Source organism: Ixodes scapularis, unplaced genomic scaffold, assembly GCF_016920785.2.
Source record: "Ixodes scapularis isolate PalLabHiFi unplaced genomic scaffold, ASM1692078v2 PGA_scaffold6__148_contigs__length_123643588, whole genome shotgun sequence".
NCBI classification, from domain to species: domain Eukaryota; kingdom Metazoa; phylum Arthropoda; class Arachnida; order Ixodida; family Ixodidae; genus Ixodes; species Ixodes scapularis.
In genome coordinates, this window is record NW_024609881.1 from 54,346,938 (window position 1) to 54,364,969 (window position 18,032).

General features: G+C 41.2%; 1 protein-coding gene across 1 annotated transcript; it reads right to left on the reverse strand.

Moving 5' to 3' along the window:
- Positions 1–2,547: 2,547 nt before the first annotated feature.
- On the reverse strand, positions 2,548–4,415 carry LOC115333177 (glycine-rich protein). The gene is made up of 3 exons (XM_029995799.3): positions 4,388–4,415; positions 3,344–3,617; positions 2,548–2,717 (listed from the first exon to the last, which is right to left on the reverse strand). Coding segments are annotated over exons 1-3 (279 nt in total). The 5' UTR covers positions 4,391–4,415; the 3' UTR covers positions 2,548–2,715.
- Between the last annotated feature and the right edge of the window lie 13,617 nt (positions 4,416–18,032).

The following is an 18,032-nucleotide window of genomic DNA, read 5'->3' on the forward strand; positions in this document are numbered from 1 at the left end:
TGATATCTGTTAATCTAAAGGCCAAATGAACGCAATTCAAGCGTTTTTTCTCAAATGTAGAAGTGCCCCATCTTTCCTTTAAGCAAGCCTGCGATCAAGAAGTTGAGCCGGTGGCGGCGAAAATGAAACCGGTAGGGGTCAATTTGAAGAAGAAAAAAAAATCGGAGCAGGAATGAATTCATGCCGCCTCAACAAGTAGTCTGGTCTGCCTAGACTTAGCCAACATCCATGCCTGTGCGTTACACCAACGCCAAAAGTTACGCCAATACCTAATTGCCGGCTTGCATACTTAGGGCGCTGGAAAGCGGCGGACGATGTTTATCCACACTGTGGAGCGCGGCTTATCAAAAGTGTAAAGGCGCCTCGTGAAGTAGCTTTAAACCCAAATTATCTCACGCATTACTTTGTACTACTTTTGTGTCCCTTTCATTTTGATATGATTTTTATATTGATTTTGACGTGAAAATCAGAAGGTTGTATATTTCCGGTGCCGTACTAAAAACGAAACAAAATTCAACAATAGAGCTGACTGTTCTTATAGTGCAATGCGTGCGGCAGCTATGCACACTAAAATATTTCCAACGTTCAGGGTGCGGAAGGGTTCTCGAAAGACATACACTTGTGGCTACAACATTTCAACGCCCATAAATTGAGTAAAAAAAACTATTTATAATGACGTTGTAGAGTACCGTTCAGTGGAAGACAATTTCAGAAGCGTTTAAGAAGTATGTAGGGGAAATACAGTCCCTGTACACGAGCAGGAAGCGCGAACATACCCGCGTCAAACATTTTTAGTGTAAGTTGTTTCAGCGACCGCGTAAAATGATTCTTGACTTTACAATTTTTTTTTTTTTCACTTGAAGATAGATTTTTTGAACTTCGAGATAGAATGCTTTGTGTAAAATATTGAGGAGAACAAAGCATCACACTTGTAGCCTCATTGTTGGTGCAGTCATTCGCGCTTAGATATCTTTCAATTGTCGAGTATACTAAACAAGATGCAGCAGCCATGCGGATGCGACTCCGGTTTTGTACGTTATTTCTTTGGTATGTATTTGATGTTTCTCCGTGTTTGATTCTTGAATGAACGTCTTGAATCAAATTTGTTGCGCGCTAAATTATCTCCAGAGTGCTGTCAGTATTGCTGCGTCGTCGACGGTTGTTGCCGCACGCTTACATAAGTCCGCGCAACATCCATTGCACCACATTAGATAACATCTTGGGAATCACACCATAGCACTGCCAATACTGCTGTCTCATCTGGCTGACGTATTGCCTCGCGGTTGCACCACTTCACGCAGCCGCGAGGTAACCCTCGGCACGAGGGTACAAAAGAATGCGGCGCAGGACGACACACGGAGACGAGACGGAGTGAGCAGCGAGACGACATGGGAGAAGCGGCCTGAACAGACGCCGACAACGCTCTTTCATCATTATTCTATAGTTGGGCAAGTAATAATCAGTTAACGAAATAAAATGTTAGTGTTCTCACCAACCGTTCCAGACCATTTTAACTTCCGAGTCAAGTCTAGAACAACCCGAGACGCTACAGTATTATTAGTATCCGTTTTAGGGTGTTTTCTAGAAACCTAGAGGTATTCCCGCAAAATAATTGCGGTGTTGATTTGGGACCGCCTTAGTCACATTAGTTAGGACGGAGTAATTTTTAGCGCGCAGTACTCTCTGGTGCGCACCCTTCGATACGATATGCGCATGGCTCTATTGCCATTTCCTTGTGGTCTTGCGTTGGATATCCCGAGTTCAATGTGGCACACGCATCATTTTTAGAGCCATACTCAACGGAGCTAGCCAATTTTTTAATAAGCCGTGACAAACAAACACGCAAACGTTGCACAAAAACATTGTCTTCCGGCGTAAATTAGTTTCTCTAGTCAACAGCTCTAGAAGGCAGATTGGTTTTCGAAATAGTCAGTGAGTATTACATTAAATATTCCGCCATTTTTAGAATTTTCAGTATTATATTTAATTCAAACGATAAGCACTTGGACGTCATGATTACAGCAAAAGGTTGCAACATTTTGATTCCTGACAACTGAAATTATGCTTTTCGCGCGGAAACGTACGCGTATACATATCTGTAACATTTCAAATGATTTACAAATCCGCTCGCAATCCAAAACTCATTTTAGATTAACCTCTAAAACAGTCCTCGGATGTCACGAAAAATGACCAGTGGAATTTCGAATTTTCTCCAGATTGACTTCGTAAAACTTTTTGTGGCATTGGTTTCCCGTAATGGTAAATCATTGTGCTCTTTCGTTTACATGCTTACTGTTCTGCGTAATTAGTTAAACGGGGTCTACATTTCTATCCGACAGTTAATAACAATATCCAGCATATTTCTGAGCGGACCACCTGTATTCGCAAATAACGTTGTGCAATTAAACAGGCGTTCAACAGCGGTATATATCAGTGATTTCCAAAGTGCTTGACCAGATATCGAACAATCTTTATTTCCAAAACCGAGTGACCACTGGGATGGACTTGAAGAACATTTTTATATTGGGTAACTAAGGTCGACACGAATTAACCTAATATTATTGATTCAAACTATGTAGAGAATAAAATCATCATATTCAATCACGAACGCTGTGACGTCGGCCGGGCTTCTTGTTGATTTTGTTATATGCTTTGCTTATCCTTTTTGGAGCGTCCTTGTCACCTCAACCTATGGACACTAGTCAGAAGTTCAGTTTCTGCAAGGAAACGGTAAAAATAATTAGTACCAACTTAGTTTCAATTATTAAAAGTAATTTTTCACTACCTAATGAGAATTGGCGAAAGAGCTGAATGTGAATATATCTTTATATTTTTCTTGTTTCTTTTTAGTTTTAATGCGTAGAAAGTTTTTCTTTGGGATTTATAATTTCGTGATATCACAAAAGATGTTACACATAAGTAGTATTAGATTATGGCGTTTCCTTGTTTTTTTTTTTTTTATTTTTAACCTTAATTGCTTGTCGATGACATTATAGAAGGGTTATATCGACTTTAATGCAATATGAATTTCATTCATGAGATGGGGCACACTCGCAAATTGCAAAACGACAATTTGATATGCTCCTCATTCTGCGCCAGTGCACAAAATTAGATAACAAATTACACCCGATGCGAGTTTTAAAATTAAATGCGCTTCTTAATCAAATATGGCGCAGAAGGTCTAAGAATATTGAACGAGACTAGTCTATTTTTATGTGTTTTGAAGCTCTATTCTTTTTCCAGTTACCGACATCAATAATTACAGGTACATATTTTTTTTAGATTTTGAATCCCTTCGATTCCTTAATTTAAAATTAAATTCTGCATAAAAAAATAAACGTACATTTCTTGTAGAAACCACCGTAGCCAAGACCGCCAAGTCCATAGCCGTAGCCGAGACCATAGCCGGACAGACCATATCCGTAGCCAAGGTTGTGACCGTAGCCGAGACCGTAGCCGTAGCCAAGACCATGGCCGTAGCCGAGGGTAGAAACGACTGGAGCATGGTGGACGGTGGAGTAGGCGGAGGTCAAGGGGGCAGCCACGGAGTAGCCGCCGTAGCCCAGGTAGCCAGCGAAGGCGCAGGTGGCCAGAGCCAGGACAAGAACGCAACGGAACTGGAAAAGTGTGAGGTTACGAATATGACACAGCGGAGTCAAATTGTATTTCCTTTGCAAATCCTTGCAGGTAATATTGGCATACTATAATAGCGATGAATATGAACATAATAACACAGTGAAGAATACTGTTTTCATGTTTGTTCAGATCGTTCAGTGAATAAATCGACCGGATATGCCACGCATAGGTGTTTCGTTCTGTATGAAGTATATAAAGAAGAAACGGTTAGATCTATTCGTTTTGCTTTTTGGGTTGAAAGAGATGTGCATTTAATGCAGATAACTTATCATTTACATCCATTCGCTTTTCAGCAAAACTTTATGTCGCTAACGTTTGTCAAAGGCTGACTAGACTTAGCAACTTTTAAGTTAAGATAGAGTATTTATTTCTTAAGTTAGAAGACCTGCGAAGAACGACAGTCAAGGAATCGTTTCGGGCACTGAAATGTATTTTAACGTACTACATTGTGTAAACTAATGCTTTGAACCCACTTTAAATGGTTCGCAAAAAAAAAACAGTTTTTCAATGTATTGCACTGCGACACGTTAAAAACCAATTGCCGTTTTATTTCTTTTTTTTTTTTTTTATGAGGAGTTTCGTGTAAACATACATTTGCAGTGCGAGGAACGATTAGGCAGCGCGATTTTTTTTTTCAGTAAATAGTTGTAATATAATATTTAGGGATATTTAAAGGCAATGTAATATTACATAAAGAACGGGATACCAATGCAGAGAAGTTGGCTATGACGGATTTCAAGGAAAAGCCTACCATGATTGGAAGTGGTGGTCTTGCTGAGAAAGCTCGAACAGATGAGACAGCCTGTGGGGGCATCTCTTTTATGTGAGATTCGTCAAGGACATGTTGCTACACGAGCCAGTAGACCATACGGACACCAATGTGACTACGCCCTTTTCAGTACTTCATTGCAGGTAGGTAAGTATATAGATTGCTATCCCGTAGACTCAGATCGCAGACCTCCACATTCTTTGAATTGTTATTTACCACGCGATTTTTTTTTTCGTTTATAGCATATTATTTACTTTTTAAGAAAATCGCATTCAAGGGAACAGAATGTGGGCATACGGCAAGCCCAGTTTGTAAACCGAAGCACGTCTCTTCTTTTTTTTTTTTTTCTACTGTCTTAGATAAGGTTTGCTAATGATGAACGCACGTGATGTTGTCTGACTTTGTGAACTTAAAGAATTTCTGCAAACTGGGGGGAGTTTCCTTTCGCGATTTACCATTGCGTTGCATCTATCTTCGTAAACTATTTTCTGTCGTCAGTAGCCATGAACAAAAAAGTTATTTTTTTTATACGCCGCTGCAGAATGAATTTGTCTTTATTTTGATGAAAAAGCCATACTAAATTGCAAACGCGTTTATTTTGAGGCGAATTATTATAAATTTGTTTGCACCATACGGTTTTCTTTCTGTTTTTTTTGCAATACTTTGGTCCTATTATTTCAATTTCGCTATCATGCGAAGTTAGTATTTGTTCGAGTAGTTATAATACATAACTACCAGCGATGTCATGGTATAGTTACAAGCAGCGAGCAAGGCGCACCGTGTAATTGTCCAAAATATCTAGTTGGAAAATGTGGATCGTAAAGGCAGATGTGATTGAATAAAGTTGACAAATACTGCGGTTAGTGTCTATTCATGGAAGCATGAGATTGCCGAGGTGTCAGTTACGCAAATTATCGTTGGCACTGGTCTTCGAGAGCACAGAGGTAAAGTTAAATAAAACATGCAGGCTGACAGAGGGCCTATATTATGTTTGAGTGGCAGAGGCAGATTTAGGAATAGAAAGTAGGGACGGCATGCCACCGCCCCCAACCCCCCTTTTAGCCCCCCATTGGCAACCTTTTTTTATAGAAAAAACGATGTACACCAGATTTTTTAGTAGGAAATGTTTAGTCGTTGGTGAAATGCGAAATATTATCTTAACAAGATACACATGGGCAACGCTTCGCCCGTAACTTCAGACCTCTCGGCAGACCCCCCCTCCCCCCCCCCCCTCTACCCTCCCCCAATGCTTGAACAATAAGTCCGCCCACTTTGACAGCGAGACAAGGAACTACATTATCAGAAACACAATTAAAGTCTTGATAATCCCTCTAGTCAAAAACCAATCAACTATCAAAACTTAAAGGGCCCCTGAAAAGAAAAAAAAAATTTAAACAGTCTTGTCAAAAAAAAATTATTTTTCGCGCAAAAAAAAACTTAGAGCAATATTGACGGCGCGAGACGCGATTTAGTCGGTAGTCACCTCCTTTCCGCTCGTTTTCTTTCTCGGGATTTCGGGCGCGTGGAAAACAGCTGGATCGGCTTCGCCTTCACGTTGAGGTGGAAAGAGCGAATGACCATTCCGTGACGCCATGGACTCTGCGCGTAGAATTTAAAATAAATTTCGCGCCGTCAATATTTCTTTAAAAAACTTGTTCGCGTAAAATTAATCTCGTGACACGCGTATCCTAACCAAACTGGTAAAAAAAATTATTTTTCTTGTAATGAGTTCTTTAAGATTGTTTTCTAACTACGAAAGTTTAACAAATAACATATAAATAATCACGCGGATGTTCGAATCCGGATACATTCGAAGGAGCAACTGAAGGAGAAGCAATTCCTAATTTAAAAAGACACTCCAATGAATTGTGGGAATATTGTATTACTAATTGCATCAATGCATGTGAGAAAAGAAATATTTTCTGTAATTTGCGTAAAAATAAAAGGACATGATTTTTTTTTTTTATATATCTTTCGACATTTTACTTTCTCCCTCGTTTTAACCCAAACGGTGCTGAAAGATGCATTGTGCAGAAGGAATTTCGATTTCCGAACGAAGATCAAAATTCTTATGAAACTCCTCAGCTAAAGAACGTGACATGCATCGCGTTCGGAACTTAGTTGAGCAAACCACTGAACATAAGCATATTCAATGTTCGTGGTGCGTTTTTACGTAAAAAAAAAAAAGCAGACCAGAAGAAGAATTTCGGTGGCCGATGTAAATTAAGCCACGTATGGGGAATAACAAAAAAAAAATATTGCATTAACAAATCTCAGTAGTGCGTGTTTATTTTATTAAAGCAACTCAAAGCCGAATGTGTAATATACTGTTTTAATTGTAAGAGAGAAATGTAAGAGGACGTAAATATTGAATCGAACTTCGCCTACTGGTATAAAAAGGCTGGCATCGAGACGTTAATCAGTTCGAGCTTTACAGCAGTACTACAAAGTTCAATCATGGTGAGCTCCTGTCTTTTATTGTGATTTATCAATAAAAGTTAACAAATTAAAGCAAGTAATACAGTGAAGATATATTAACCATTATATTAACCAAACGATCATCATTTTTTAGCAAACGGTTTCAAGTATGTCACTTCTCCCTCTATCACTTCTCCGCCACCACTTACGGCAACGCTGTTGGCAGCTTCCGCCTCGGTATTCACATTTATTCTACACATAGATCGCCTGTTCACACCGGATATGAACATTGATATCTCTGCGCAGTCGCATGTTTTCAAGCAGTCCACCTCCAACCTTCACTTAGGGAGATACTCTAAGCAATATCATTGCATTTGTGCCATTAGTGGCCTTTCTTTTCTTTTTTATATAACTACTATATTGTCGGAGAAGCGGCTGTGGTATTGAGCTTTATCAGTCGTTTTGTCAAACTGAGTAGCTCTATAATGTTCACAATAAGATATATGTGCTCGTTTTGAACTATTTTGAAACTACTTTTGAATACTTTTGCAACTTAAAGAACTGAACGCGAGGTCAGTCGGGGATAAAATGTTAAGTACGGAAACTTATAGTTACGTAAAACGTCACAAAGCAAAACACAGCAGGCCTATTTTAAGTCGGGTGAAAACTCTCCATCTTTCAAATACTCTACTGTCCGTGCAATCTAAAATCTTGCAAATACATAATTTTAACTGTACTTCCTGTCGCCGTATTCTTTCTGCAGTTCCGCTGCATTCTCGTCCTGGCCCTCGCCACCTGCGCCTTTGCCGGCTACCTCGGCTACGGCGGCTACTCCGTGGCGGCACCCTTGACCTCTTCCTACTCTAGCGTCCACCACGCACCAGTTGTTTCTACCCTCGGCTACGGCCATGGTCTTGGCTACGGCTACGGTCTCGGCTACGGTCACAACCTTGGCTACGGATATGGTCTGTCCGGCTATGGTCTCGGCTACGGCTACGGACTTGGCGGTCTCGGCTACGGTGGTTTCTACAAGAAATGTAAGTACACAATGCAGTGTTATAAATAACATGCTATGATAATTTTATTACGACTTCAGGAATTGGATATATAGAACAAACATAACGTATGGCACTCATCATCATTCAGGTAAACTGAAGATGTGAATATGTTGCATTATATACCATAAGATTTCAAATGACCTATAGTATGAATAAAAGACCATGGAAGTTTTCAATCTGTTTTCTTTATAGCCTTGTTGATGAGATAGATTAAATGCTCTTGTGTGTTTCCGATATTCCTGGTGTCCCTAATGTTACAAATAAACTCTTTTTTGCAGAATCTGAATGCTTGAAAGTGCCGGATGAATGTATTCTGGGCCTGCAATCAACGTTACCTTGGGGTGTTTATGAAGAGAATGGAATGAACGGGAATAAACGTATCATTCTTTACTATCACCGTATGCCTCCACTGATTTATAAAAAAGAACTATTGCCTTGGGAAATCTCCCATTGTCCACCTGCGAACGATAATTCAGTCCAGTTACCTGTAAATCGAAACGGTGGAATAAGATCTTGATTTGTTATATCTTGAGCACATCGGCTCTTCTTTAAACCTACAAAATGGGTATCTGGGGTTCGGATGCTTTGCCAGCGCCCTCTGCGTTAGCGATGACACCAGAGAACGTCGTTGGTTTGTGCCAGAATAAACAAACTCTAAGCAATAATAACCGCTAGAAAAAGCCAGTTTAACCTTTGATTTTACCATTGTGGTGCCTACGATCAAGGAACGTGCTAACTGTTAACATCCATTTGCTCTACCGATTCCGCTAGTCTTGAAGTGGTCCCGAAATCAAATCCCGAACCAATTATTTTTTTTTTCCTTTTTTTAAGCGGTTATCAGCTTTTTGAGGGCGCAAGTTGCGTTTCAATTTCAAGTTGAAGAATTTATTCTTGCATAAATCTTCTTCGCCTTAAGGACCTCCCCTAAATCATTACATCTACTCCTCGATTTTCTTTCGGTCAGTTGACCGAATAATGTAGAGCAAAAATGTGCAACCCAAATGATCAAAACGGCATTGCCAGTATGTGTCTACTACAGGCTTACATCAAGACGTCTTTAGGCACAACGTACAGTTTAGCACAACAGAGTGAGCTCACGAAAGGTGGATGTTTCCTGTAGAGAATGTCGGGTTATGTAGCGAATAGTCTATTCAAAAGGATGAACGGAACAAAAAAGCCCACTCGTGGAAAACCTAGACTAAAACCAGCCATCATTCCTTAAATACATATGCTGTCTCAAAACCCAAAGGAAGTTATCCAACGGTTCAACGCTACTGTAATACTCTCAGCTCCCAACATAATGGAGCAGTTGTGTCGTCAAATAGCAGCCCTCTGTCAACGATTGGCCCGTGTAGTCGAAAACATCAAAAATTGGCAGCGAACTGGTGAAGGAGTTGAGGTGTCGCGTGACGTATATTTTCCCGCCGAAATTAAGCGGGACGACTGAATGGTTTTATAGGTCACGTGACGTCAGGCCACGTGACGTCGATATTTTCCGCTAAATTTAGCGGGGAAACTAGATTGGTGTCTAGGTCACAAGACGTGAATTTTCCCCCTAAATTTAGCGGGGAAACTGAATTGGTGTCTAGGTCGCAAGACGTGAATTTTCCCGTTAAAATTGAGTTTACATATAGGTCACGTGCCGTCAATTTTCCTGAATTCGTGTATCGGTCACGTGACGACACTTTTACCGCTGAACTCAGCGGGGAAACTGAATTGTCTTTGTTTAATTAATTAGAAGGAACCAAGGTCGCAAAAGTCTTCCGTTATGTAGACGTTTCTTTCGTCCCGTTCAAAACTGATGTCTCGCCTTTTCACGCGTCGATGACTGAAGTTTTTGGAATTTTCAGCAACTGCCTTTCGCTACTTGTTCTAACTCATGAACTGCCTGAAACTGGTTGCATTATATTTTTAGACTGAATGTTATCTGTGTCCAAACAATATATGTTAGTCTTAGGAGCCACGCGCCGGCAAGCCTATGTTACCTTTTGAGTCAGCACATTCAAAATTTGTAAAGTGGGCGATTGCAAGGACCTGCTATACACCAATACGGTGTTTATAAACGATACCACTTTGCCCACACCAGGTGCGGGCACTGCGTGTGGGCAGAAACCAAATTCGGGAGGAGTGAACCGCTTGCGCATGCGCAGTAGCGACAGTAGCGCCACCGCACTAGCGTGCCGTGCGTGATTTGAGTTGGTCTACTCTATACACATGCTCTGCGGATGTCTTGCTTCCACAAAATTCAACCCTGCCTCGATAAGCAAACCTAACGCCTCACAGTCGCTCGTTTGCCTCCCCACGTGTTGATAGCAGTGTCCTAGTGTCTGCTCAAATAAATAAAGATTGGGCCCAAGACGAGCGAAGATACTACAAAAAAGCACGGGAAAAAATAATGTTTTTTATTATTTCGTATATTCACAGTTTGGCCCACAACCTCAAAGGAATAGCAGGCAGATGTGACGTGAACGTGTTGATCTCCACTCCTGTCAAGGTTGTGCAGAGCCGTCAATCCCTCTGTTAGGGACGCTAGCACTTGCAAGGCGAAGCATCGTGATCATTTCGTCACTTGTGCTGAAAGGGTGGTTTATTCACTCCCTTTGTCGTGCTGCAAACGTTATCTGGACCAAATGGGCCGCTGTCTTAATGACAGGCTAAAAAAAAAATACGCTTGCATTGTGTCCTCAACGATATCTGGTCAAATTGGCATTCATTGCCGTGGCTGTCGTTCCGTGCCCGAGTTTAAACGATGTGGAGTTATAAAACGTCACCGTGACCAGCTAACGCATGAAACTCTTGAGATCTTAAAAATACCAAGACCAGGTGGTGCCCGCGTCAGCCGTCCTTCAATTGTCCTCTCAAGGAACGTACCATGTTTGGATACATGGTTTTGCGCAAAACAGACGGACACAAGAGAGAAAAACAAACACGAGCGCAACTTACAACTGTATTGAGGAAACTTTTAGAACACATACAGATATAGGGTCAACTTCAATGCGTCCACGCATGCGTCGTGTCACTATCACACGCTCGTCACAGAAACTTACCAAGGAAACGTTTTTCAGAATTATGGAAACTTATCAGCATTATACAAACCTTTATAAGTTTCTGTGACGAGCGTGTGATAGTAACATGACGCATGCGTGAACGCATTAAAGTTGACGATATTTCTGTACGTTTTCTAAAGGTTTCCTCAATACAGTTGTAAGTTGCGTTCGTGTTTGTTTTTCTCTCTTGTGTCCGTCTTTTTCGCGCAAAACCATGTATCCAAACGTTCACCAACTCGCCCAACAACAAACTATTTTAAACGTACCATGACTTGCGTGTGCTGTGCGCATTATCGCTTTTAATGCTTTTTTGACGTTTATAAAGGTATGTTTTTCTTATAGGCTGGTACTCTTTTTCTTTTCTTGTTCTTTACTGCGCTGACTTAATTTGCTCTGGATAAATTTAGTTGTGAGTCAGAGCTGTGTCGGTGTCTTTCTTCATTCGGTCCCTCGTCCCCGTCGCGCTGCTTTAATTCTCAAACAAAAGATGCTATTTGGACGGAAAGGACACCCTTGGGCATTCTTGGGGCGTTATTCCCCCCGATCGGGGCCTCTACTTCCGGTTCCACTTGGGATTTTCTCGTTTGGCTAGCTTGAGCAACACCACCTAGACAGAAGGCCTCCGCACGAGTCATCGCAGTCAGATGGATCGAGGCGTGAGATTGGGCACGAGTGCTATGGCAGTGTTCGGCTAGGGCTCGTGTCCAATCAGCGCGTCGAAGGTCGGGCTCGTGCCCAATAGCGCCATCCGACTCTGATGACGTTTTATAGAGGGAGAGGAGGCCATGCGGAGGCCTTCTGTCTAGGTGGTGTTGGCTTGAGCCGTTCCTATTCTTCGTACCTCCATGCCTGCGCATGACGTCATGGTTAATGAATCTGCGACCCGCCCCAAGCGGCAAACACGCGTCCGTGTTTGCCGCCTCGAGCTAGACGAGACGCCGCAAAAGCAGCAGACGTGTCCGTCTTGGCGTGAGCGCGTGCTAGCGTCCCGTTTGTGAGACGCTGCCGGAGGATCTGTCTGCAACGCTGACGCAAGCTGGGCGGCGCTGCGTGTATCCAATACTGGTGACAAGAGGGGGGGTGCACAGGCTTTGTTGTTTAGTTGCTATTGGCTCTTTGTAAGCAGTGGTAGAGTGCTGGCGAGCTGGTAATGAATGGATTTATCTATAAGCCCTGAGATGGGGAAGAATAAAAAAAAAAGACAAAATCTCAAACGCAGCTGAAATTTATTGATTTGAACACACCAATAAATAGACTTCCAAACACATGGAGAAAGAGATTCTCTTTCTTCATGTGTTTGCATCCTTTTCTAAACTTTCTCGGACTCTCTGAGGCCGAGAAAGTCCATATTGATGCCCCAAGCACCGGCATCTTACCCTCGTCATACCGGGCCATGGCTTCTCAAACTGAGTTCCTCAGGCTACCGTCGTGGGTCACCCAACTCCCAAATTTCCTCGACCGTCCCTGCCCCTAAGTAAAGTGTATTTCCAGATTAAGCACTCACTGTTTTAAAAGAGTGCTTAATATCATAATACACTTTATTTACAAAGATTGTACCTCACAAAAATTGTCAATGAGCTTCAATTGAGCTTCTAATGTATTCTTATAGAGTCAAATGAAACTCGACATAAACTCAACGATTAAATTAGCTTCATCATAAGAAACTCTATATCAATTCTATAGAATTCACTCATTAGGAATAGAATTCAGTTTGTTCGTTAACTCAAATATATATGTTATGTTGAATTTACTCACCAGGAATGCAATTGAGCTCGGTCATTAAAATCCTCATTCTTTTGAATTTACTCATTAGATTTGGAAATTAGTTTGGTTATTATGAACTTAATATTCATCATTTTGCATTTGCTGATTATGTTCGCAAATCAGTTTTATCAATAATAGCTCAATATTCATTTTAAATTTACTGATCTGATATGTAAATGAGTGTTATCATTAAGAACTCAATATTCATTATTTGATATTTATTTATTAGATATGCAAGCAAGTTTTATCGTTAACAATTCAATATCTATTATTTTGAATTTTCTCGTTAAATTTGCAAATGAGGTTTATGTTTAAAAGCTCAATATCCCTCTTTTTTTAATTTACTCATTAGATATTTTAAGAATTTTATCATTAAGAACTAAATATCCATTATTTTGAGCTCCCCAACTAGACATGCACTTGAGTTATACTGTATTTACTCGAGTAGTAGCCGCACTATTTATGTACAAGCCCTTTGAGTCTACTTTCCTAAAGAACACATATACAGCCAATCTTGCGTGGCCCATAAATAACATAGCGAATAACAAGATCGAGAACATGATTATCCACACAAATGAAATCTTGACAGGTGGTATCTTCGCAGTAAGACGTTATCTCTGTCCTGTAAACAGCTGGAATCATGCTGTCGATCGCGGTGATTGGCAATCTGCGTGCTTCGCTGAAAAGCGAACCCTCAGGGTTTCTTCATAAGCAGTGCGGCTATTACACGAGTAAATACGGTATCACTCAACAAACATTTCATGTCTCCTTAGTAGAGATTTAAATGAGTTATAATTGTTGAGTAGTGCACATACTACGCTGATTTGCACCTTTTGCAGTTCAGGAATCCAAGCAAGGGCGCAGCTGAAAATAACCACGAGTGTACTTATGTCACTGAGAATAAACAGTTTTCGCAGATGCATATGTGCAAGAAATGAAATCAAAAATTTTCGAAATCTCTTAGAGCATATTTTCAAAAGCATTTATTGGCTACATTGCACAATTTTATTGCCCTACAGAATGACAGCTAACTTTCTACAACAAGTTTCAATAGAAAGCAGCAAACTTTCTGTTGTCTTCTTATTGAACATATATTTTATTTTGTGTCAAAAGTTTACACCAAGTTTCCCTATAGGTGCTTTTCACTGTCGTAACTTCGTCTGCCATTTTGTTGTCATGAGCTGTCTTGTGTGTCCCTAAGGCGAGCATTCCAAGGATTTACATAACCTCTCAAATGCGCAGTGCTTAGAGGCTTACAAGTCCCACAACTCGGACATCTCCTCAAGAGGTGGCGACGAAATCCCTTAAATCACTATATCCGTTCGAAAAAAAAAAAAAAAAAAAAAAAGCTGTCAACAAAACACCTAGTAATCGTAAATATCAGAAAGACAGGGGGGAGCATCACTTGTCCCGCCTCCAGCGCGAACCTCCTACCATTGCTCTTAACCTTCGAAAACGCACCCACGTACCGCGCACTTGGAGCGAGCGCGCACGCGCTGTCAAAGCGCGGCGGAAGGCATAAAGCGCGTGCTGGAGGACGAGCCTTCGAAAGACACGCCATGCCATGCTCACTCTGACAGTGACTATAGTGACCTCAGTGAGGCTATTACACTGCTAGTCACTTCGCAAAAAAAGAAACAATATATTTTAAATCGGAGCAACTGCCGTCACTCGTCTCGTCCCGAGTGGTGTTATGCAGTGAAGCCGTTACATATCCGCTAGAAACCGCTTACGTTGATTTAGCGACTGCGCCGAATGATTATTGCTTAAATTTTTTTTTTTTTTTTTTTTTTATTAAGGGATAAAGATTATTAACGTCGAAACGATGTTTACCATTTATCAGACTTCTGAGGAGGAGATAGCTTACTAGCAACCTTAATAAATGCTAAAGTGGTCACCGGCCTAATGAATACCCTTTATATGTAGGATATATAATCATATATATATATATATATATACATAGTCAACGGGGAAGTGATTAAAGTAATGTGAGTGTTTCAAATTGCATGTGTTCGTTTCCTCCACGTGTGCTTCATTTCCTCCGTGTGCCTCCTTTCCTTCGTGTACAGTCGTCACGGAATGAAACGCTAACAAGGAGCGCATGGTTTTCGACCCACGCTGAGTCACCTAGATACGCAACACCGAAGGTTTGGATGCACTGAGCAAGAGTCTAACACATCGAAGGAGGAGCCATCTTCTTGCAGCTCCCATCTGGTTCAGGTGGTGCAGCATCTAGCGAAAACCATGCGCCCACTGTTCGCGTTTCATTCCGTGCCGACTGTGCTTCGTTTTCTCCATGCATCCATCTACCGTGCATTCAGGAATTATAGACAAAATTTCCACACAAATAGCAGGATTCTTTAAGGCAGTTCCGAAAATTCAATTGCAGCACAGTGACCAAAATTTCATTGAAAGTCAATCGCTAAATATTCAATTGAAACAGTAACCAAAACTGAACTACAGTGGCCAGTATTTTGTGAAGACTCAATAAGAATACAAGAAAATACCAATTGAGTTTCAACTGAAACTCAATTGGTTCCAATTGAGTTTCTTACTCAATCTCTTAGTAAACTCAATCCCTTGGTAAAATAACAGGAACATATAAAGAGACCAATTAAGTTTCAATTGAAACTCAATGGGTATCTTTTTACAAATGAATAGACCTCTTTTTTTACTCAGGGATAGATACGGTGTATTGAATGAATTTTTTACAATTTCAGTTGCAACTCATTTTATCTTTGTAAGGGTTAGCAGATCTCGGACTCTCTTGTGCATTACTGCTTGCCAAACACTCATTAATCAGCATTACTGTTTACAATGTCCATCAGCTTCTTAACTACTCCACTGTGTCAGTGGCGTGACGGGGTGGGGTGGAGGTGGGAGGGTTTGTTCGTCACAAAAGGCAGCAGAGTGTCCCTCGAGATGTTTGAGAACCCCTGTGCTAGGGAATGCCGATGTCAGGTATCTTTTTGGGACTGACCAAGACACTGTAGATTCCTTACAACAGGTCTCATTATCGATTTGCTTCGTTTATTTCGTGCAGGGTCTTGAAGCAGCCCTAGTGAAAAAGCCATATGTATGAGAAATTTCTTGAGTCCAATGAACACATATGAACCATACAATATATGGGTCATATAAGAACCAAATAAGAACTATATAAAATGTATAAGAACCATATAAGGAACTTCTCGCAAGCTTCTTATACGGTTCTTATATGTTTTATATATCTTACATAGTTCTTATAAGGGTCTTATATATCTTGTATGACTCATGTGTTTATTGGGCACAAAAATTTCTCATAAAAATTAGATTTTTTGATGGGGAGCCTATCAGAACTTTACCAGAGAATGTAATTATGTTTGTACGGCCACCATTAGTTTGAATCTTGTCATAAAAGTCTTTCATGCAAATATCATAGATGCCTCACAAAAACAGATCCACCCAGAATTACCTTTTAATTATGCAACGGCCAACATATCAGCTCTTTGTTTGTCTAGCTGCACAGGCTGCGAGCACCGTGCGGTACTTGGAGGCAAATGGGGGCACAGCACACGCTCTTGGCACATCTCGCTCCTTGGAACACTGGCTTCTGGTACTTGTAAGAACCGCGAAGAGTCAAGGGGCTTTATATTCCCAAGGAGGAAAGGACAAGACCCCAGTTTCTGCACAAAGGTGGGTGCGTAAACTTTGTTCAGAAACAGCACTTGAAAGTGTCAAAAAACCGATGGAAACGGCGGGAATTCGGATGATCAACAGGGGACCACAGTATGCAGTTAGATTAGGGGAACGTAAGAAATCTGATTTCGGCAGACATGGGCACCACAGAAATTTGAATTGTCTCAACCATCTGCTAATGTTGAGACAAAATATCAAGCACCTAAATTAATATTTCATTAAAATCCTGAAGGTTGTAATGAAACTGTAATTCTCAAGATAAAACCAAAGATTTCATTAAAATCCTGAAGTTTGTAATAAAACTGTAATTCTTAAGATAAAACCAAAGATTTTGTTACTTGATTATGAACATCGATGACATTTTATATGTAGAGCTTTATAATAAAAAAAAAATCTGTGTGAGCGATAAATATGCCTCCTTAAAATCCATTCGGGGCATCGGTGGCCGAGTGGGCTAGCGCACACCAGCTAGGAGCACGTAGATCGAAAGCTCGCGCTGCAGAACCCAGGGGTCCTGGCTTCAATCCCCACCCCTGCCCGTTTCGATCTGGATGAGCATCGTACCGCCGTGTGGTAGTGTCACTACTGCATGGTGCACGTTAAAGACCCCAGGCTAGATGTTGTACTCCACTGGCTAAATTTCTCATCTACGGCTGGAAAGACTCGTCGCACGTTGAGGCAGAGCAAGTTCTAGGCTGTATACACATACACACAACCCATTTTTTTTTTTAAGTCCAGTTAAATGCGTTAAAGTTATTCGAAAGTTTCCACCCACTGCCCCAGCTAGTTTAGCTTTAATTGGTGTCATCGCACAGATGGAAATTATATGAAGGTGATAACTAAACAAGAGTTGACAAAAAGATACCTAGAAAGCAGTTCATAAAAAAACTTCTTACAATTTATACCCAAGTATCCTGGTTAAATTTAGAATTCGAAAAAAAATTCAGAATATTGCGTTTTACCATATATGCTTGTCACTGGTTTAATCCGAAAAAAAAATTGAAGGAAAGGTTATTACATAAACACCCAGTAAGCGCTCCTTTTTTTCAATACACCAAATGCCCGCATGTGCGGCATCTCGCTCTGGACGGGTCACGCGGGTGTGCCGCGGTGAAGCGAGATACGCAAAATCGCGTTGCCCACTCCGCCGTTCTCGCTTCACTGCAGTGCACCAAAGTGCGGCAAGAAGCGCACTCAGCAGAGCTAACCAAGTTACCAGAACACTACAAACACGAGAAATATTGCGATACTTGCCAGTACTGTCACTCTTTGGCACAGAACAAATCAAGTAGTAAGCGGTAAAGCTCAACGCGCTTACGTTGGACTGAGGAGCTGAAGGTTGTATAATACAATGGTTCTCCATCACCACAGCAACCGTTCTCCCACTATTTTGAGAAATTTCTTCATGACGTTTAGCTCCTGGTATCGCCGACGGGCCCATATCACGAGCGAATGACGTTTTAGCAAATAACGGAGGGGGGGGGGGGGGGGGCTGTTACCCCCTTCCCCCCCCCCCCCCCCCCCCCCCCCCGCTGCACTTACGACACTTCGTGGCAGCTGATTAAAAAAATGTAGACATGGGTGAATAGAGGGTTTTGGGTCCGAATCGAATTCGAAGCCAATAGTGATTTTGGCCGAATAATTTCGAATCGAATAGTTCGAATA